This window comes from Scylla paramamosain, chromosome 10 (assembly GCF_035594125.1).
Source record: "Scylla paramamosain isolate STU-SP2022 chromosome 10, ASM3559412v1, whole genome shotgun sequence".
Lineage (NCBI taxonomy): Eukaryota > Metazoa > Arthropoda > Malacostraca > Decapoda > Portunidae > Scylla > Scylla paramamosain.
Window position 1 is genome coordinate 18,674,377 of NC_087160.1, and position 22,160 is coordinate 18,696,536.

Consider the following 22,160-nt stretch of genomic DNA (forward strand, 5'->3'; position numbering starts at 1 on the left):
AAGACATGCCTCTACCTTTGGAAAAGATTGATTTTGGAGCAAAGTTCTTATCAGAGTGCCAGCTTCTGCTAGGTAAAGATCAAATGAAAGTAAAGAACTTGCAAAATCGCTGTCAAGAAATGCTGTTTGAACTTATTGAACAGGTGACTTTGCGGTTACCACAAAGTCGGGACATCTATGATGGGCTCAAAAATTTGTCCCCCAGCATAGTGCTTACACACCTGAATGGGCCGTCTTACAAGGACATACCGTTTCTCCAACTACAAGGCGTTTGAAACGGCGGAGGCTTGTGAAAATCAGTACAGAAGAATTCTGTACCACCCATGGGTAGAGGAAGACTTTTTTTGGTGCAGTTGTATTCTGGTCGAAAATCAAGAATTACTCAAGCAATGATTCTAAACCATATGAGGAACTGGCATCATATGCATTATCATGCCTAACAACCCCAGTGAGCAATGCGTTTGTTGAAAGAGTTTTCTCACATGCAAATGCAATAAAAACTAAAGTACGAAACAGAATGAAATTGCCCATGCTTGAATCAATACTCAGAATACGGACCACGCTGTTAATGACTGGGAAGTGCTACAAAGATCTGAATATAAGTGACAGAATGCTTGAGAAATTTACATCAACCAACATGTATATAGCTGCCGAGGAAACAGACGGTGGCTTGGATGCTCTTCTTAACTAACCAAGTAAGTATATACTTTATTTCAACTAAAAAATTACGAAAACATGTTTTATCATTAGTTTGGTATTGAAAAAGTGAATCTGGTATTAAAAATTGAAGTATTTGGTATTAAGTCTGAGTAAATCTGGCAATCCTGTGCCAGACTGCCAGAGTGCCAGTACCGACTTGGCTGTCGGCCTGAGGGTAGGTGACTGCAGACCGTCACAGACTGGTAGTTCAGTTATTATCAATTCTTCTACAGCGAAAATATGTCTTGCTTCATGATCTATATATAAGTATTGTTCTAGGCGTTTGACAAGCGTTTTACATCCATTGCTATACATCATTGAAAGTAGACAAGTAATATGTGCAACCCAAAGATAGAAGACGGAGGGTCAGCATCTATACTTGCTGAACCCACGCCCACAGCAGAGACCACCACCACCACCAATGCCAGGAGGAAGGGCAGAGTGGTGCCCCAGGTGAGTGGCCGCCCTTCGCCTCTTTACGGAGGGGCGCTATCACCTAAGACACGAAAAATAAGACGCGTTTAATTATGCAATTATTAGATGAACTTCAGCTTTGCTTTAAGCTCACTCAGTACACTGATTTTGGTTTGAATGAAGCGTAAAAAATTAAGAAAAGATTGACATTTTATTTTTCTTTTCTTTTACCTTGAAATGGTTATTTATTTATTTATTTATTTTATTTTATTTTTTTTTTATTTATTTATTTATTTTATTTTATTTATTTATTTATTTATTTATTTATTTTTATTTTTATTTTTTTTTGTATAAGTTATCACTCGGCATTTCTCGCCGCTTGTTATCCATGGTCAGCGAGGCGAAATCAAATACACAGCACAAAGCCTTAACAATTATGCATCCACATATATGCCTATATTCATGTATGACTTGGGCTACTTGCCTATTTAGATTCATCGTATGTCTTTATTGCTTATTTCTACTTTTCTATCTATTTATTCATTTATTGGTGCAATTTGCTATGCATTGAAGTTCCTCTGTTGCATTTCAAGAGAGAGAGAGAGAGAGAGAGAGAGAGAGAGAGAGAGAGAGAGAGAGAGAGAGAGAGAGAGAGAGAGAGAGAGAGAGTATGTGTGTGTCCTAGTTCGATCGGTGAAAAAAAGAACGCTTGGGATGATACTGACCCAAAAAATAACAATAAAGGCTGTCCAGCTCGACTGCTAATGATCGCCACTGCGGTCTAAGGTGGTGTCAACGAATGCTACAGCTTGCATTTCCTGAAGTAGTTGGGCTGAGAAGGTCACCCCTGAGTTCCAGCCACCTGCCTACCCAGGATTGCAAAGAGAAAAGAATGACAGTACGAGGCTGAGTTCCACGCCTGGCCATGAACACAGAAAACTCTCTTCACACATAGCATGCCGAAAATACTCTGATGAAGTGCAGAATGGCAAAACGAGAGCATATCCGGACGTAACGTGAGGTCAGCCGTGGCCACTTGCTAACACCATTGACACCATTACTTTCAAATTACATTTCGAAAGTAGAAATATATTATTTATACCTGAACAAGTGATACCTCCCTTTGCCTTATCGTATGATTATTAGTAGAGGCGACAACAGCTACGTAATTATAAGAATTCCTAAAAACAAGGCTTGAAAGGACTTGTTATGTTTCCCTTGTTTCAGTATCTATTATCACTATTGTACATCTTTTGTGCTTATAGCATTCCGCAACGTTTCATTATCATTTAGTCTGGTCCTTGAACATATCAACTTTTTTTTTTTTTCTTTTTTTATGAGTCCCAAACAGAAGCTGCTGAGCCGCTGCTTTGGCCGCCGCGTGTGAATGTCGTCTGATATAATCCAGCTTCGGATATAGATCACACAGATCATGATCCGGATCACGCAGGTTACCAGGAATCCAGATGATAATGGGGGAGCAGACCAGAGGCTTCGTATGCCAGACTCTCCAGATATATATCCGTTATTCAGGGACGCAAGAACTTGCCAAAGCGTCACATTATTACTGCCATCATGTCCATCATAAACAGCTCTCACTCCTCCTTCTTGTGAAGCCACTCCTGAGCCATGCCCACATTCCCACAGGTAACGGCATCTTCTTATCTCACCAATTACTTATAGCAGGCTCTAGTGGAGGTTATGAGGGCTCAAACATCTAGCTAGAAAAGTAAATAACAGAAAAACTTTCTCGCTGACTCGGGACCCGGAGGACCATGTATCACATATCTTAAATAGCTATTATAGTCGCCAGTTGTCGCCTCACCATGTTCTGCGAGGCTGGTGGAGAGAGACTCACGTGAATGATGTGTAACAATAAGGAAAATGAGTTAAATGGAGTAGTTAATTGGAGTAGTGAAGTTGTGAGAGAGGAGGACTAAACTGTAGGTTGCTGACCCAGCCCCGTCAGCGTGACCCTTTTACGAGGGTTACGGTGGGCCTGATGCTTAGGACAAAGACCCTCTTGTGCGGGCACGAAGAGCCGCGACATCCTACGACGAAACCAGAACAGAAACATGGTATCTTTAGTGCGCCATGGCCGTGTGCCCAGCGAGCTCCGCCCTCAGGAAGCCTCCTGTCACCATCCACATCGGTGCCTCCCGGAGAATTAACTCCACACCTCGTGACTAGCTAAGACTAACGTATAGTGTTCCGGTTTAGAGACGTGTTACAACTCAAACAGCTGATGTCATTACAGGTAACATTAAAGCGAGTAAACGACTGGGTGACTGGGTCGTTTGTCATCCTGAACCTCTAACAGTCGTGACGGCGTCTACAGCTATGTAGCCTAGAAACGTTGAAATTAATCTTCTATTCTCTCTTTTGTGTGTCCATGCAAACTTTTATTTTTAGTCTTCTGAATATCAACAGAGAGTTTAAAGCAATCAGTTATTACTTGGGTGTATGAAGTGTTAATTTGTGACAGGTGGCTGCGTGCATGGCGGCCGCGCTGGGCACCTTGGCTTCCGGCGCCGTCAGTGGATGGACTGCCAGCACGTTACCTTCCCTGCAGCAGGACATGCACATGGGCACCACAGAGACAGCATTGATGGGTTGGTACCAGAGTGTGATGTACTTTCTCAGCAAAATTGTCACCAACAACGCTTTAACCAAGGAAGGTTGGATGTGTTCCCTTCGCTGTGAAAGACGTGCTCCCCAAATATATTGACCAGCCTCAGTACTTGCTGCCTGCTCAACTCGTGTGTGTCCTGCCGAGGAAATACATGGATCGCATTCCCAAACGTTTCGTCGTCTTGTCCCAGCTCCTCCAAACCAGCCTTATTTAGTGGAAGTTTTGGGGTTTTCATAAGTGTTCTCGTAGCTGTAGCAATAGTTTAACTAAGATTCTACACCATCGATAGGAAAATGAAAACCTGACTTGGCATCTATGTAGCCGTAGACAATAGTCCCTGGGAGAACCCAAAGCATATCAGAGAACGTGTACTAGCACGGCACCATCACTAAGTTCACCCCAGCTACAACAGATGAAATCATGACACAATTAACAACATTTATCTTAATTGTTGTTATAATTTATCAAGTCACAAGAACTTGAGTAGTTGATGTTCAGCGTGCTTTAACTTTTTTCTTCATCTACTACTCAAAATAATGTAGGGTAGGTAGAGTAAGAATGATGTTTAGTGCAGTTTAACATAATGTCTTCTTTCATCCATACCACTGTGCAGCGGGGATCATCGGTGTGGGCGCCATCCTGGGCAGCCTGATAGCAGGACGAACAATGGACTACATGGGCCGCCGCAAGACCATCGTATTGACAAATCCCGTGTTGGTGGTGGCGTGGGTACTCATGGCTGTGGCACCCAACATCTACCTGATCCTGCTCGGCCGCCTGCTCTGTGGTCTCATGACCTCCTTCCTTTTATCTAGTGTTTCGGTATTTACTTCGGCATTTCTTGTGTGTGTGTGTGTGTGTGTGTGTGTGTGTGTGTGTGTGTGTGTGTGTGTGTGTGTGTGTGTGTGTGTGTGTGTGTGTGTGTGTGTGTGTGTGCGCGCGCGCGCGCTTTGATCTAGTCACATATCACTTGTAATTACCGCGGAGACCTTGAGATAATTTTGTCACTCTTAATTTTCAGGTGAATGTTATTGAGTTGTTTTGAAATACACTGATTTCTTTGATATTCACTTAAAGCTTCATGATTATTGTTTTCAGGTGTATAGCAGCGAGATTCCAGAAGCTCGAATACGAGGAAGACTAAGCAGTATGACTTCCTTTTTCATCACGCTAGGAATAGTGCTTTCCTACATAGCCGGAATTTTCCTGCCGTGGCGGTACAGCTGTTATGTGTGTGCGGCGCCGGCCTTCCTCTCCGCGGCCATCATGCTGGCCATGCCAGAGTCTCCGTACTGGCTCATGTTGAACGACAGGAGAGGTGACGCAGAGACAGCTTTGCAATGGCTGAGGGGGCCACATTATGATATTAATGAGGAGCTGGAGAGCGTTGCTACAAAACTAAAAGCAGTGGGAACTAAGATTGAATATCGAGAGCTGCTGCGGCCACGCACGCGCAGACCTTTCTTCATTGCTCTGTTTATCATGACGCTGCAGCAGGGAACCGGCTCCAACATCCTCATGATATACACGAGTAACATCTTCCTCTCAGCAGGAATAGAGAACCACCACATGCCCATTGTGTACATCGGCCTCGTCCAGGTGGTGGGCACCATTGGCTCAGTGTTGCTCATGGACAAGCTGGCCCGCCGCACCTTGATCGTGATGTCCATCACCACCGTAGGGGTGTTCACCACCGCACTTGGTGTCTGCTACTACCTACGCACTGTGGGCGTATCGTGGCCTCAAGCGGTGCCGCTGGTGGCCATGTTCATGGCAGTTTTCGGGTACAGCTTAGGGTGCCGCACTATACCGTGGCTGACCACCTCAGAGCTCTTCAACACCACCATCAGGTCCACAGCTAATACCGCCTGCTTATTCTACAATAGAATATTGAACTTTGTTACCATACAGGTAAGTGGAGCTGATGCTTATCTTTCCACCTTCCCAAAATACATATCACACCATTATTTATTTTACAGTGTAGTGTACGAGTATAGATTAATAATTGCCACATAAGTTTGCAAACATTATTCGGAACATCAATGAGTTCCCCAAAGTAATTACGCATCTTATTTTCGCTTTCTGTTCTGCATCTCAACAGATCTATCCTTTTGTGGCTGAATCAGCGGGACCCCATACTGCATTTTTCTTCTTCGGAGCTTTATCTCTTGTGTTCAGCGTCTTGGTCTTTTTTATTCTCCCGGAGACTCGGGGGAAATCCCTCGAGCAGATTCAGGAGTACTTTGAGGAAAAGTCAGTGAAAACATCCAAAAGAAACGACAAAACATTCAATGACAACGATAAAGAGAGTTCTGTGGGAGAGAGGACCATCAGCCACAAAGTGGATGCATCTCTCTCGTTCCATGTTTCTGCCTTCCCGCCCGATGGGAAATTAACAGTAGTCACAGAAAGAGGACAAATGACAAGGCTTTAACTCAGGTAGAACTGCAGTGTTATAATGTATCTGTGAGATAAGTGAGGCGGCCAGGGGATCTGAGGGTACCTCGTATTTTCAAGTGATTAGTGGAGTTCTCGTGTTTTTTTTTTTTTTTTTTCTCTTGATGGTGCAGAATCCGTCAAGCCATCCCTACAGCCATGAAAACATTCCTGGAAATCTCAGTTACCTCCATTACAGAGCCTGCTGAAAAATGATAAAATAATAATAATAATAAAAAAAAAAAACGTATGTGTGAATAAGGCCCCTGGTCTTGTGGCCCCACCGTCTTTTCTCTCATTCTATTTTCATATTATATCGATTACTTTTGTCTATAACATATGAATAAAATGAGATGAATCAGCGCTTATATCCCTCTGTTATCTTGTATTTGTGTAATCTTATAATCATGCATAGATCTCGTTACATATATACTTTTGTTACTTTTGTATAATTTCATCCACTATGGACGCAGCTCCGCTCTCCCCAGGTAGCTCCACTTCTGTCTCCTGAATTGACTATTGAAGTGTGTCTGTACTGTAGCTGATGTATTCTCGAGGGGGGGGGTGCTCTTCAGGCACAGTCGATAAGCACTTATCCAGTCTGGTGCTATACCCATCAAGTTTCTTGTCCATTTTAGTGTAGCATTAAAGAGGTGTGTACCTGTGTGTGTTAAACCGTGGTGGACGATGGTCTTCACTCTGTAGGACGTGCCCTCTGTTCTCCTGACGTGGCATAATGGTGCACATCATGGAGAAGTGTTGATCTGTAGGCCCATGTTAGGCAGTTGCTCCAAGATTTTCCGGACTTACATTATGATGTTGAATCGCCGTCTCTACAGAGTGCAGCCTCAACGGTTTCAGCCTCTCCCAGCAGTTATATATCTGTAGTAATTCTAACATACAGGATGTCTCGCGAGGAAAGTCATGAACAGCCAGTTCTCCTATAGACAATGGTTTACCCTTCACGTATTGCTGCTAATTCCTCGAGTCCCTCACCCCCGACTGAATGCTTCCCTCCCCACCATCTTCCCATGTCTCAGGCGAGGCGTGTGATCCACTCAGTGACGCTGCCATTCATTGTCGCAATGGAAACATTCTTAAAACATTATAATTACCCAGTTCTTGCGGTTTATTTTCTTATTTTTAAAGAAGAAAGAAAAACACGCTAATCAAGCATTACAATTAATGGATAAAAAACATCATGATAACAATGTAAGGCGTGCTTGACCTGTCATCAGTGACCCGCTCTGTCGCCTCAGGGCAAGCCACAAGCCTAGCAGCCGGGGTTTATGGTCCCTTTACCAAAGTGTGTCAAGTGACTTGGGCGATCATGTCCCTCCACCGTCTTAGGTTTCCAGTCAGGTGTTTAAGTTCTGAAGGTCTGCAGACCAGGTTGTTGTTTTGGATTGTTCTGTCTATTAACTTATGTCTCTGTCTTCCTTTCGCCCACTTCTATCTTTCCTGTTATATTGAGTAGTTCATTCTTGTTCTTCCTAACTATGTGTCCCATAAATTTTAGTTGTCTTCTCTTCACTTGTGTCTGTAGTTCTCTATGCTTGTTGTAATATTTGAGTGTTTGTTTTTTTCTCGCTGTCAAGGGAATCATGATCATTCTGCGTATCGTTCACATTTATGGTCCCACTGAGCAATAATGCTGGCCAGGCCGTTCTCTTTCCCGTGTCTCAGGTGAGGGGTTGAATGTTTTCACCTCGAGTAAATATATATTTTTCATTCATTTATTTATTTATTATTTATATGTATATATATATATATATATATATATATATATATATATATATATATATATATATATATATATATATATATATATATATATATATATATATATATATATATATATATATATATATATATATATATATATATATATATATATATATATATATATACATATTTTTTTTTTTTTTTTTTTTTTTTTTTATTGAAATGGAAGTATTAAATACTGATTACTTAGCTCATCAAACCATGCAGTGCTACGAGTGATTCAGGTTTAAAGATAGCTTATCAGTAGGGTCAGGTGACTCAAGTCAGAGAGAAGGGTGGCTCAATGGTCACTCCCTCGCAGGTCACCACCAACAATGAAAGCAATATCCAAGCATTCGTGTGTTTTCACAGTGGAAACTTCTATTAAAAAAAATTTAAAAAAAAGCTCCCTGACCTTCACCTCTGATGTGGTGTGGAAAAGAAGTAGAATGCTAGCTGGTATGTACTATCAGCTGCTATGTACCGACTCCTATGTACCACTGCTTTGGCATGTATGTACCATTGTAGGGCGGTGTACCGGATCCTATGTACCACTGCTTTGGCTTGTATGTACCAAACAAGGCTACTATATACCAGCTACCAAGTAGGGAGATAAAAATTAATATTGTAAGAAAAAAAATAAAAACACGTAATATAAAAGTAATAAAACTACATTAAAAGATGACACAAAAGCATAAAAAAAAATTAAAAATAGTGTCAACCAACAATATCAATAAAATTCAGCATACATTGACTTAATACAGACTTAGTTCTCAGCATGATCCATTAGTTCAGCGCACAGGTTTAGAAATGCATTGGTTTGTGTGTGTGTGTGTTATTGTGTTTATCTCTCTCTCTCTCTCTCTCTCTCTCTCTCTCTCTCTCTCTCTCTCTCTCTCTCAGTAGTTGCACGGGTTTATAGGGGTGTTTTTACGGTCCTAGTGACAAATTAACATAATTTCTACACTGATAACAGGAGAAACTCGCTTTTAAAAACCTGTAATTGAAGTGACACGGTTTTTAAGGATGTTTTTACAGTTCTAGTGACAGATCTACAACATTTCTACATTATTAACTGGCGAAACACCCTTGAAAACCCTGGTAATCATCTTTGTGGCTTTGAGAAACAGGAGAGAGAGAGAGAGAGAGAGAGAGAGAGAGAGAGAGAGAGAGAGAGAGAGAGGAGCATTTTAGTTGAGCCTATCAGGCGTTCGTTCTTGTTTGCTACGGTGACACGGTGTAGCAGTGAGTGAAGTTTTCGTTCATAATCTCGTAGCGGGTGTGGAGTGGGGAAAGGGAAGTGAGGAAGTGAGGATATTATTTGACATATTATTTGATAACATGTCAACTTTTGTGTGTGTTAGTGTGTGTGTTTGTGGGTGTGGTTGAAGGACCAGTGACAGGTAGCACTGGGGAGAGAGGGTAACTGGTTGGCTGCGGCTGGCTGGGTACAGTGTTTTTGATCAGCACTGGTCATTCTTGCCCCACACGCTCTATTAACCAGTGTTTCCGTATTCCCGGCAGCTTCTCCCTGCACCGCCAAGCAGAACCTGAGAGCACGAGTAAGGTGAGTCCAGCGGTACCAGCCTCCCCTCAGCCAGCCTTACTGTCTTCACAACACCCTCCTCCTCCCTGCAATGTCTTGTACTCATTTATTTAGGTTTTATTATTCGTTATTTAGGTATTTTTTAAGGTTATTGATTTAGTTTTTAGGTTTTGTTTACGTCTGAGTCTGGAAACAGCTGGAAATTTAGCCAAATATTGAAGGTTCGTCAATATGTAAACAAGCCATCAGTTGAGGTAGAGGCAGGGCGTCATTGTTTTTAGCCACTATTTGCTTCGTCTCTCTCTTATTGTAAGCCAAACATGTCACAAGGTGGAACCACATGTATAGCCTTCATATCCGCTGGTCAGATAAATCCGCCATTGCCTGTTTTCGGTGTCATGAAAGGATAATTAAGGCAACATGGCCGCCGGTTCCTCCACTGAGGTCGCCGCCGAGGACTGCCATCATGCAATCCTGCCTGTCAACTTGCTTGTTCCAATTTTTTTATTTTTTTCATTTTTGTGAATGACTTTATTTGGCTACTGTAGTAAGTTTTTATGGTTTCTAAAAATATTTCGTTGCTTTTGAGGTGTTTTTCTTGCCTCATTTAAGTAAATGTACTGAATTTGGTGTTTTTTTTTTACATAAATAAGGGGCGATTTTTACGGTGAAATTTATCCAACCTGGTCTTTGGCTTTTTTATTTGAGGCTATAATGAAGGTTTTGTTGCTTCAAAAAATCGTTTGTAATTTTTTAAGTGTTTTGCGTTCTTATTGAGTTAAGGATGTGGTCTTTGAAATGGCTTTTAATCCTGTTAAAAGTGGTGATTTTGTCATTTTTAGAATTTTTTTTATTTGTCTATTTCAGCTTGTAACTAAGTTTTCATTGTTTGAAGAAATAGTTCAGATTTTTTAGTGTTTTTTTTTTTTTTAGTGGTGTAAAGTGAAATGGGTGGACTTTTCAATAGTTTTAATGGAGTCAAAGGTTCAACACTTTTTACATATTTCATATTAATATTTCTTTACAACTAGTCAGGCTGCAGATGTTTTCATATTGTGAATATTAATTAAAGTAATTGTCAAGTCAGAATAAGTAATGCATTCGAGCCTAGCTTCATTTTTTCTATAAGTCAATTTCAAAAATAAATCCGTTACGTACGTAAGCCAGCGGGCAGGTGGCAGCTCGCCTGTGACGTCATCAAGGACCAGGGACTTGCTGTGCTCCAGTGTCTCCTCATTAATATTTATCGTAATTTTCAGGGTTTTCCAGTTGTTTCTTAACTCAGGTGTGTAGACAGCGATTGTAGAAGGAAGAAAATAAGGAGGAGGAGGGAGAAGTAAGGAGAAATGGAGAAGGAAGAGGCGGCAAAACAGGTAAACAATATTTAGCTTAGTTTCCCTCTCTGCGCTGCGTTTCTTTGTAATATTTGGTGTGTTTTGGGTGTTTTACGTATTTTATATACATATAGGAATGTGGTTTTTAAAATGGCTTTTAATCCCGTTAAAGGTAACTAAGTTTTCATTGTTTGAAAAAAAGTTCAGATTTTTTAAGTTTTTTTTTCCGGTGTAAAGTGAAATGGATGGACTTTTCAGTGTTTTTAATGGTGTTAAAGGTTCCAACACTTTCCATATTTCATATTAATATTTCTCTACAACTACTCAGGCTGGAGATGTTTTAATATTGTGAATATTATTTAAAGAATTGTCAAGTCAGAATATATAAGGCATTCGAGCCTAGCTTTTTTTTTTTTTTTTCTATGGGGCAATTTCAAAATTAAATTATTACGTACATAAGCCAGCTGACAGGCTGCAGTTCGCCTGTGACGTCATCAAGGGCCCGGGACTCGCTTGGCTCCAGTGTCTCCTCTTCAATATTTACTGTAATTTCCAGTGATTTCCAGTTGTTTCCAAACTCAGGCGTGTAGGTGGTAGTATTAGAAGGAGAAAAAAATTAGAGAAATGGAGAAGGAAGAAGTAAGGAGAAATGGAGGAGGAGGAGGAGGAGGCATAACGGGTAAATACCAAGAAGACAATACTTAGCTTAGTTTCCCTTTCTGCCCTTCCTTTCTCTGTAATATTTCGTGTGTTTTGGGTGTTTTGAGTGTGGTTTTTTGAGTGTGTTTTGGGGATATTTAGGTGTGTTTAGGATGCATATTTCCTGTTATCTGTGTGCTTTGGGGGAATTTAGGATGCTTTAAGTGTAACTTAGGATGCTTTACGTGCTTTTAATCTTGTGGGGAGTTTTGAGTATATTGTGAAGTGTTTTGGTGTGTTTAGGAGTATATTGAGGTACTGTGAGTTTGTTTTGGGTTTATTTTGGATGTTTTAAGGGTTTTTGGGTGAGTTTGGGTGTGTGTGGTGTGGTGTTTTGGTGTGTTTTGGTCGTATTGTATGTTGTGGGGTGTTTTTGGTGTGTTTGAATGAGTTTTGGGGTGCTTTGGACGTTTTGAGTGTTTTGAGTGTGTTTGGGTGAGTTGTGGGTAGTTTGGGGTGTTGAGAGTGTTTTGAGTGTGTTTGGGTGAGTTTTATGGATATTCTAGAGTGTATTGGGGTGTTTTGGATATCTTTAGCGTGTTTCGGTTGTGTTGGGTGAGTTTTGTGGGTATATCAGGGTATTTGAGTGTTTTGGATGTTTTTAGGGTGATTTGGGTGTCTTTGGGTGAGTATCGTGAGTATTTTTTTGAGGTGATGTGGGATGTATTGAGTGTTTTGGATGATTAAAACGTGTTCTGGGTTGTTTCGTTGGTATATTTGACTTTTGTGGGGTGTTTTGAGTGCTTTGGATGTTTAATTATATTTACGGGTGTTTTGTGTGTGTTTTGAATGTCTTGTGTCTGTCTGGATGAGTTTCGTTGTATTTAAGGATATTTTGAGTGTGTTTTGGAGTGTTTTGAGTGCAGTTTGTGTGTTTGGGTGAGTTTTGTTGTATTTAAGGATATTTTGAGTGCGGTTTGGGTGTGTTTGGGTGAACTTTGTGAGTGTTTTGAGTGTAACGTAACTTAAACACCACAACCTCACCAGATCTTATCTTAACATACAGGACAACTTTATCAAGTCTATTATACCCACAAGGGCTGGCCACACTCCAGACACTGCGCAGATACCCGTGAAAAAAAAAAAAGTCTCCCTGCTTCCCCTGCCACTCACAACTCTGCCCTCCTAATGTCTCTCTCTCTCTCTCTCTCTCTCTCTCTCTCTCTCTCTCTCTCTCTCTCGAAACACGAACAAATAAATTATAGAATAGTGTGTGATTCAAACGAGAGAGAGAGAGAGAGAGAGAGAGAGAGAGAGAGAGAGAGAGAGAGAGGTTAAGATAAAAAAAAAAGAAACATTACAAAAATAGCAAATGAAAATGAACTTTAAAGATGCATCAAATGAACAAGATTAATAGTAAATATTTCAAATAAAGGTAACTATCCCAGGATAAAGACTATAGACGCAGCCCGCCGTGTGCAATGTGAACACATAACAGCGGCCTCGCAAGCAGTAGATAGGAAGTTTCGAGTCCATATCATCATTCCTTGATTGCCACGGACCTTCATCAGCATGGCCTCAGGTAATGTGCCACAATGGTTCACGAGGACGTATTACACCCGCAGCACAGTGAGGGAAACTTAGAGAATGCTTGGGGTTGCAAATATTGGCAGGAATTGTGAGTGGAGACAAAAGGTAAACAAAGTGTATTAGGGGGATGATGGAATGTGTGTGTATTGGCCATTTGTGGGAGTATGTTTAGGGTGTATAGGTGTACTGTCTGTATGTATGAGTGTGCTTGGGGTGTATAGGTATATTTGCTGTGTATAGGTGTATTTATTGGCTTTGAATAGGAGCATGCCGGGGGTATATTTATTTGTTCAGGTTCTGCTCCACAAAAAAGTGGTGCCCTACAGAGCCTCCAATATTTTAAGAAATACAGCAACATATAAAAATATGACTATAGAATGAATATGGTTACTTCATGTCTAATTAGTAATTAACCTAGCTTCACAGCCTGTCATGTAATAAAGAACTTTGTTGTATAATAAAACTTAGTCCTGTGAATATTTATTACATTAACAGTACAGTATATATATATATATATATATATATATATATATATATATATATATATATATATATATATATATATATATATGGTAAATTTATAGTTTAAGCCAATGTCCCCAATCTCTACCCATGGCCCCCCAATCCCTCAAGCAAGCTTGGGGGCCTGTGGGGAACCTAACTTAACCTAACCTAACCTAACCTGCCCGCACAGCTTATGGGTACTTATAGAGACTTCCTATTGGTGCAACTCGTGGTGTTAAGTGGTGGTAGCACGTGATTGGCCCGAGGAATTATAGACACAGTGATCCTATCCAGCAGCTACCCACAATTCAAAGCATTAAACAACTGAAGTTCAGGCAACAATACACCATTTATGTTTACCTGTGGACTTAGAAAAAGTTGAGAGCGCTGTGCATTCCCAGGCCTATTGTGGCGTTATTATTAATTTCCGACAAGTAGTGTAATCATTAGAAATGATGTGAATAGTGAGAAGAACAAAATGAGGTAGGTTATTACCACGTAGTGTGTAATGGCTTAAACTATAATAAAACTATATATATATATATATATATATATATATATATATATATATATATATATATATATATATATATATATATATATATATATATCGAATTTTCTTCTTTAGCACTCCCCCTTACTCCCCACCATATGTGTTTGTTTTATCAAGGGTTTCTATAATTTATGATGATTGAAGGAATAATCCAGACTCTTTGGTCTGAGAAACTGAGCCAGTGGTGACATCTGGCAACTCAGAAAACTCACCATTAGATAGGTTAGGTTAGGAAAAAAATATGTGAATATGCAAAACCACAAACACTAATTCACCTGTCAATGTAATATAACTGTAATATATAAAGAGTGATATTCAAATATTTGCACACACACACACACATATATATATATATATATATATATATATATATATATATATATATATATATATATATATATATTATAATGTACATCATGTAACCTAACCTAGCCTAGGTTTGAGGCCTAAAAAGCCTTAATGAAAGGTTAATGGCATGTGGGTGGTAAGGAGACAAGTAGTGGACAGAATATTCCTTATATTGTATACCGGTTGTTTTTGTAGGTGTCTATGTATTCTTCGTGTACCCAAGGGGAAGATGATACATGGTATGGATAGCTGCTGTTTGTTAATAATAAAAAACTGTTTCAAATGTAAAGCAGAGCCACCAGCCTTACATTTGCCATCAAGGCTGAGCAGACTAGGACTGGCCTGACCTCTCTGCCCATGCAGCGACTGGCTGGCCACTTCTGGCTTGCACATAGTTTCTTGGCCATTTGGAACAGCTGCTTAAATGCTGAATCAGACACTACCAGATTTTCCTAGGGTTGCCATGACATTCTCTGCATATAAAACCAATTCCTTGCCGATCATACTCTATTATGCTGTTGACTATCTGGTTAGGGAGACCAAAAACACACAACAGTAGGACAAAACCAGGTATCACAGCAATCACAACCTAATAGCATCCATCCTAGTTTGTGTGTTGCATGTTCCACACATTCCAAAATCAGTATCAGACACTGCACCTGATTCATCAATCAGGGAAGGGGAAAAAAGTGAGATGAATATGGATCTTTTTTTACAACCTGGGCAGGGGGAGTGGGGGGCATGTTGGTTTTGGTTTGAGGTTCCATGATGTCTAAGTGACTTATTTTGACCTGGTCCCCCACCTCTGCCTCGGGCCATTACTGAGAATTTGAACATGTGTACACCAAACCAGGACTGAGGTAAGGCAAGGTGTGTTAACTGCCAGGAATTTCGACAGTGTCACAGTTATGGGAGCAGCAGCACATGTGTCCATCACCTGACCAGTGTATGTGATATATATTGTATGAAACTTTAGGTATAGAAATGCATTTTTGCCATCATAAATATAGTTATCATTACTTCTTAATGTATGATTTCTATTTTTAGATGATATGCTGCAGAAAAATTGTGGCCTTGGGATGTTGCTTTCCAGTTTAGGAGGCAGTAAGGACAAGGAATCTTCCAATAATGGGATGGCTGCACAGGGTAAGTCTGAGACTGTACATGATCACATTTAGATATTGGTGTACACTGGACCCCTGAATTCAAGTGTGTAATAGTCTTGAGAGGCTTGGGTTAATGTTATCTTGCTAGTGTGCTGTGAAATATAGGACAATATTATTGTGATTTTTTGCTCTATTTGTATGCTGTTTTGTTGTTTCAGTAATATGTGTGTGCTACCTTCAAGTTTGTGTTCATGTGTGATGAAAATGAGTCTGTTGCTCTGTTTTATCTTGCATAACATCTTATAAAAGCTTAATAAGTTGATAGTCACATGTATCTTGGAAGCTTGATTGTTCTCACAAAATTTTGATGTACATACATTATAGTTTTGGTGACCATGTGTGTGAATGGGTTGCGTTGAGGAAAATATTATTTGCTCTAGTCTTTACTCATTTTATTTATGTATTTGTATAGTTTTTGTTAAAACTAGTGTGTTAGAAGGCATTGTTTTCATGGTGTGCCATGTACCATTACAGGGGCAGCAAACATTGCATCAGCAGGCAGCTCCACAATGAGACCACAAGACAACCAAGGCGGACAAGGTAATGAGATCAGCTTTTATGTATTGTTGTACTGAAGTGCAATATCTTTTCTGACTCAAAGGACTGACCCATCCAGAGAAGTTGCCATTTGTTCATTACCTTCCATTTTATGCTTGTACTTCAGTCTGTTCCTCTGTAATATTATCTTCTGGCATTCCATTGTAGAAGGTCCTTTCTCTGGAATTCACTACATCAAGTTTACTTATGTATGCATTCTTTATTATCTGATAATTCCTTCCTCCCTAGGTGAATCAGTCACTTAAGGTTGTCACGTCTCACTACTGATCTCCTCATTGCTCTGTTAATTTCTTCTCTTCACAGACTTGCCATAACCTCCATATATTTTTTTTTTCTTCACTATTATAATATGATGTTACAAATGTTTTATTTTATTTATTTTATTTATTTTGTTTTATATTATTTTTATCTTATTTGTTTATTCATATATTTTCATTTATTTATTTATTTATTTATTTATTTATTTATTTATTTATTTATATATGTATTTTATTTATTTTTCTACAGACCTTACTGATGATACCTTTGGCCTTGTAACAAAGGAACAAGGCTAAACACCATAAATCTAAGTCTGAAGAATCATGATGTTTTTCTAGAGTAAGATTTAACAATTTTGAACAGGGATTATTGTGCAGAACACCTGTGCAGTGCTCTGTCTAAAGTCATTGACCAGCAAGTGCATGATAGCAGTCAATCACCTGGATACTTTGAGCTTACTGTGGGTGTGCCTTCACTGTGGCAGCTTGCATAATGACTTTTGAGGTGTTTCGGTTACAAAAAGATCATAAAGATATATAATATCCTCAGAACTACAACATAGGACTACAACACCATCCTGAGAAAGTTCTTACGGTATATTTTTGTCTATGGGATTTCTTTCTTGATGTGAAAGAGAACATCATGGGCTATAAAGTGATGGATATGCATAGCTACCTTTACCAGAATTTTTCTTGAATAAGGATGAAAATCAATCATAATTTGATTCTCAGCTTTATTCAAGCCAGCAAATGAGTGATGATAAAATGCTTTGGTTCCAAAACTTTATTCAGAAATAAATACAAATTATTTTTTAAGATAAATTCTTCTTCAAACATTTTGAATTTTTATGGATTTCATCAAAATGTTTGATGAAAAATTTTCTGATTCATGATCATGGTAACAAGGCAGTGGTAAATGTACAGAGTGACCAGGACTAAAATGAAGATGATGCTGTACGAAATGAAGAACAAAAATGAAAATGATATGTAGGAAGATAATAGCATGTGAAAATGATTCACTAAGGACTTTGGTATGTAGTAGTTCAGGTTCAAGGCTTGACATTGAATTAATCTGCCTGGGGCGAGGCTGACTAGTTAAGTGTACTCTTAAAAGGGAATTAGAATTGTTCCAATGTATTATGCTGCCTACACACACTGGCATAGTAGTAGGAACTTCTGAGCCAGCCAAGCAATGCCCAATCAGCTTTTGTTTTGATAGTGTTCTGTTCTGCACTCTGTTTTGCTTGTGCCCCCATTTTACCTGCATTACTGCCTCCTTGGACCTCCTCTGTGTTGTTGAAATGGGCATTAAAAAGGATTTAAATGCACAGACCATTCCTAAAGGAATTCAGTCTGCAAACAAAAGTAATCTCTGAACAGATCAGCATGACCCCAAGGAGTGTTCAACACTAGGTTGCCAAGTTTCATTGGGTATTCAATCCCTACTTGACAAGAAGAGGCTTTGCAAAGCCAAGAAAACAAATATTCAGTCATAGACTGTTGTAAAGTGTGGATTAGAATCTAACCAGGAAACAGCAACAGCAAGGAAAGTAAAAAGAAAGCAACCCATACATATTTGGTGAGTGTTCCATGAGAACTGTTAATAGGTGCATCGCTGAGCTGGGCTCCACCAGCCATAACCCTGTGAAGAAGTTGCTTTTGACTCTTAGACAGAAGATGAATATGGTCATTTTTGCAGAAAAATATATTGTTTGGGATGCTGACAAATAAATAGGGGTACTGTGGTGTGATGAATCCACCTTTACTGTGACAGACATAATGGATGGAAACGTATACTGTTGGCCTGGTAGTGACCCTCTTAACTCCTGCTACATTCAAGCAACTGTTCAGCACACTGACAAGACAACAACTTATTAGACATTACTTGGCAGGCTCAGAAGCTCCTACTGCTACACCACTGTGTAGGCAGCATAATGCATTGTGATGATTTTAGGTCTCTCTTAACCCCTTTCATTACCGACTCCATGATATCCATGCATACCAATCTTCTACTCCCACACTGAGTTTTTTGTGCGCTTCTAATATCACAGGGTTAGTTCATATTTATCTTTATACCCATATTTAGTCATTTATATGTTTCTTTTTCACGTGTTCTGATTTATTTTGTTCACGAGATGTATACTATTTAAATCAAGTTATTGTATATGCAGAAAAGATGGCACAAGATGGTAAGTGTTTCAATATAATTACAGAATAACAATATATCAAACATGAAAAAAAAAATTACCTTTTAATCTATTAGAGTTCCATCCATTGGTGTTTGCTTGCTTCACAGTAAATCCAAGATTGGTGAGTGAGTGTGAGGTAGGGAAGGTGCAATCCAAGGCAGGTGCACCTTGACCAGTGTATGTTCTTGGAGTACCATGCCTGAAAGTGTTCCTCAGAACACAGTCCAGGCTGGCCAGGGCTTGCAGGGCAGTATTTTCGCACCATTTGGTCTTATCCTTGTAGCACATCCTGCAGTTTCTATGCTCGGACTTTTTTTTTTCAGTGGGAGATATAGGAATCATTCCATGGCACTTGTCACTCCCACTCTCTGCAACCATAGCAGACTTCTTCCTTTTGATGCTCAGACTCTGCAACCATAGCAGATTTCTTCCTTTTGATGCTCAGGTCTTCCTCTCCAAACAGAACTGCTTGTATCCAGGTGAGCACTGAGTGAGGAGTTGATGGACTTGATAAACTCTCCTTACTCCATCCAGTTTCTCTGTGGATGGAGATTATAGTAGATTGTTTGAGCATTGAGCAACATTCTTGAAATCATATGCAGTCCCAATTTCTTGAATCATGCATATGCTTTTTATGTTGGATTAGGTGGCTCCAGCAGCTGATCAACCAAATCCACTGCCCCCTTCTGTTTATTGTATCTCTGAATTGGTGATGGCTTCTTGATGCATTTCTTCTTTCCTTCCTTCAGGAAATGAGTCCTCTCTACAAACCTTGCCTCATACTTTGTTGTGATGACGTGTACATACTTGTTATTTCTGAATTTTACAAGGAGAATTTCATCTTTCCTACATGGAATTTCATCTTTCCTACTACATGGTATCCTTTGTTCAGAAAGTTCAGCATCAAATATACTGATACTTTTTCAGACTTGGATAAGGCTTATAACTGGAATATCTGACATATCATAAAGACGATTGCTGTACAGACAACAGTTCCACTTGTAACCTCTGATCTTGGAGGAGCTGGGGCAAAGGCTTTATTTTTATATACTGACGAAAAAGAAGCCTCCCCTCGTAGACAATAAGACTCATCAACAGTAAAATTCTCCCCAGCAGAGAAATACTTTGTGTTTTTTCCCACAGCATGTTGAAGAAAGATGAAATTCTGGTCATTGGGTCTTCTTTCCTGTAATCATCAGGATATGAGTAATGAATGAAATGTTCGATCTTTGAAAATCTGTTCTTACTCGTCACAGCGGCCATGAACATAGGGTGGAGCCTTGGCAGAGCACATTGATGTTTCAGTAGTCTGATATCTTAGGTAACTTGTTGACTCTCATCATTAACTACAAACATAAAAAGATTCATCTCATCATTTGTGACATCATGCCACTTCTTTCCCAGTTTGTCCATGAAAAACTTGGGCGCACGGACATTCATCCACGAGCACAGGGATTCTGCCACCTCGTCTGACATGAATAACTGGAAGCAGACCAAAGCACTCATGTCATTCCTTGGTACATCAGGATGAACACCAGAAAAATCCTCATTTAGGGCAGGAACAGTGATGATGTTGATCAGCCATGAGTGTAAAGGAGTGTAGGGGCGTGGAGAGTGTGGGGCTGTGTGGTATTTCTTCACCATCACCATTCACATCACTCATTTTTCTCATCACTGCTTGCTTCAGTGTCATTATCTGGCAAATAGACTTCATCTGAATTACTTTTTTTTTTTTTTTTTTTTTTTTTTATGTAGGAAGGATGCTGGCCAATGGCAACAAAAATCTAATAAAAAAAATGCCCACTGAAATGCCAGTCCCTTAAAAGGGTCAAAGCAGTGGTCAAAAATTGGTGGATAAGTGTCTTGAAACCTCCCTCTTGAAGGAATTCAAGTCATAGGAAGGTGGAAATACAGAAGCAGGCAGGGAGTTCCAAAGTTTACCAGAGAAAGGGATGAATGATTGAGAATACTGGTTAACTCTTGCATTAGAGAGGTGGACAGAATAGGGGTGAGAGAAAGAAGAAAGTCTTGTGCAGCGAGGCCGCGGAAGGAGGGGAGGCATGCAGTTAGCAAGATCAGAAGAGCAGTTGGCATGAAAATAGCGGTAGAAGACAGCTAGATATGCAACATTGCGGCGGTGAGAGAGGGGCTGAAGACAGTCAGTTAGAGGAGAGGAGTTGATGAGACGAAAAGCTTTTGATTCCACCCTGTCTAGAAGAGCAGTATGAGTGGAACCCCCCCAGACATGTGAAGCATACTCCATACATGGACGGATAAGGCCCTTGTACAGAGTTAGCAGCTGGGGGGGGTGAGAAAAACTGGCGGAGATGTCTCAGAACACCTAACTTCATAGAAGCTGTTTTAGCTAGAGATGAGATGTGAAGTTTCCAGTTCAGATTATAAGTAAAGGACAGACCGAGGATGTTCAGTGTAGAAGAGGGGGACAGTTGAGTGTCATTGAAGAAGAGGGGATAGTTGTCTGGAAGATTGTGTCGAGTTGATAGATGGAGGAATTGAGTTTTTGAGGCATTGAACAATACCAAGTTTGCTCTGCCCCAATCAGAAATTTTAGAAAGATCAGAAGTCAGGCGTTCTGTGGCTTCCCTGCGTGATATGTTTACCTCCTGAAGGGTTGGACGTCTATGAAAAGACGTGGAAAAGTGCAGGGTGGTATCATCAGCATAGGAGTGGATAGGACAAGAAGTTTGGTTTAGAAGATCATTAATGAATAATAAAAAGAGAGTGGGTGACAGGACAGAACCCTGAGGAACACCACTGTTAATAGATTTAGGAGAAGAACAGTGACCGTCTACCACAGCAGCAATAGAGCGGTCAGAAAGGAAACTTGAGATGAAGTTACAGAGAGAAGGATAGAAACCGTAGGAGGGTAGTTTTGAAATCAAAGCTTTGTGCCAGACTCTATCAAAGGCTTTTGATATGTCCAAGGCAACAGCAAAAGTTTCACCAAAGTCTCTAAAAGAGGATGACCAAGACTCAGTAAGGAAAGCCAGAAGATCACCAGTAGAGCGGCCTTGACGGAACCCATACTGGCGATCATATAGAAGTTTGTGAAGTGATAGATGTTTAAGAATCATCCTGTTGAGGATAGATTCAAAAACTTTAGATAAGCAGGAAATTAAAGCAATAGGACGGTAGTTTGAGGGATTAGAGCGGTCACCCTTTTTAGGAACAGGTTGAATGTAGGCAAACTTCCAAACTTATGAAGCCTTCTGATTGAGTTTCATTATCGTCCAACCCTTGTAAGTAATTTTCAAGAGTCATGTCGTGCTCAATCACTCTAACAGAGAAAAACGCTACGATACAACATGTGTCAATCACACACACACCCCCATCCACCCATCCCCCAGGCTTTGTATCATCACCACCAAAGGCCAACACCACCAATGTCGTTAAAACACAAGGTGCCAACTAATTAGTTTGTCAGTACATCATAAGAATCATACAAACTGAAAAAATTAAGTCCTGTGTATCGTCAATAAGTGATGACATATACATGTACTTCATCAGTTC

General features: G+C 39.9%; 2 protein-coding genes across 6 annotated transcripts in view; both read left to right on the plus strand.

Moving 5' to 3' along the window:
- The first annotated feature begins 846 nt into the window (after positions 1–846).
- Positions 847–6,623, plus strand: LOC135104292 (facilitated trehalose transporter Tret1-like). Its single transcript, XM_064011509.1, has 5 exons — positions 847–1,152; positions 3,599–3,725; positions 4,359–4,567; positions 4,844–5,656; positions 5,847–6,623. Exons 1-5 carry the CDS (start codon positions 1,036–1,038, stop codon positions 6,177–6,179), a joined length of 1,599 nt encoding a protein of 532 aa, XP_063867579.1. The 5' UTR covers positions 847–1,035; the 3' UTR covers positions 6,180–6,623.
- A 2,721-nt stretch (positions 6,624–9,344) lies between these two features.
- The window catches only part of LOC135104294 (uncharacterized), a 30,643-nt gene continuing 17,827 nt past the window's right edge, over positions 9,345–22,160 (plus strand). For 3 of the 5 annotated variants that reach the window (XR_010270364.1, XR_010270365.1, XM_064011510.1), the window contains exons 1-3: positions 12,894–13,046; positions 15,507–15,605; positions 16,100–16,165. Coding sequence is in view for 3 of the 5 variants with exons in the window: in XM_064011510.1 (XP_063867580.1) it covers positions 13,037–13,046; positions 15,507–15,605; positions 16,100–16,165 (175 nt within the window). In the remaining 2 variants the exon portion in view is untranslated. Of the gene's footprint in view, positions 9,513–12,893; positions 13,047–13,100; positions 13,160–15,506; positions 15,606–16,099; positions 16,166–22,160 lie in introns of those variants that run through there. The other 2 variants (XM_064011511.1, XM_064011512.1) reach the window with 2 other exon arrangements.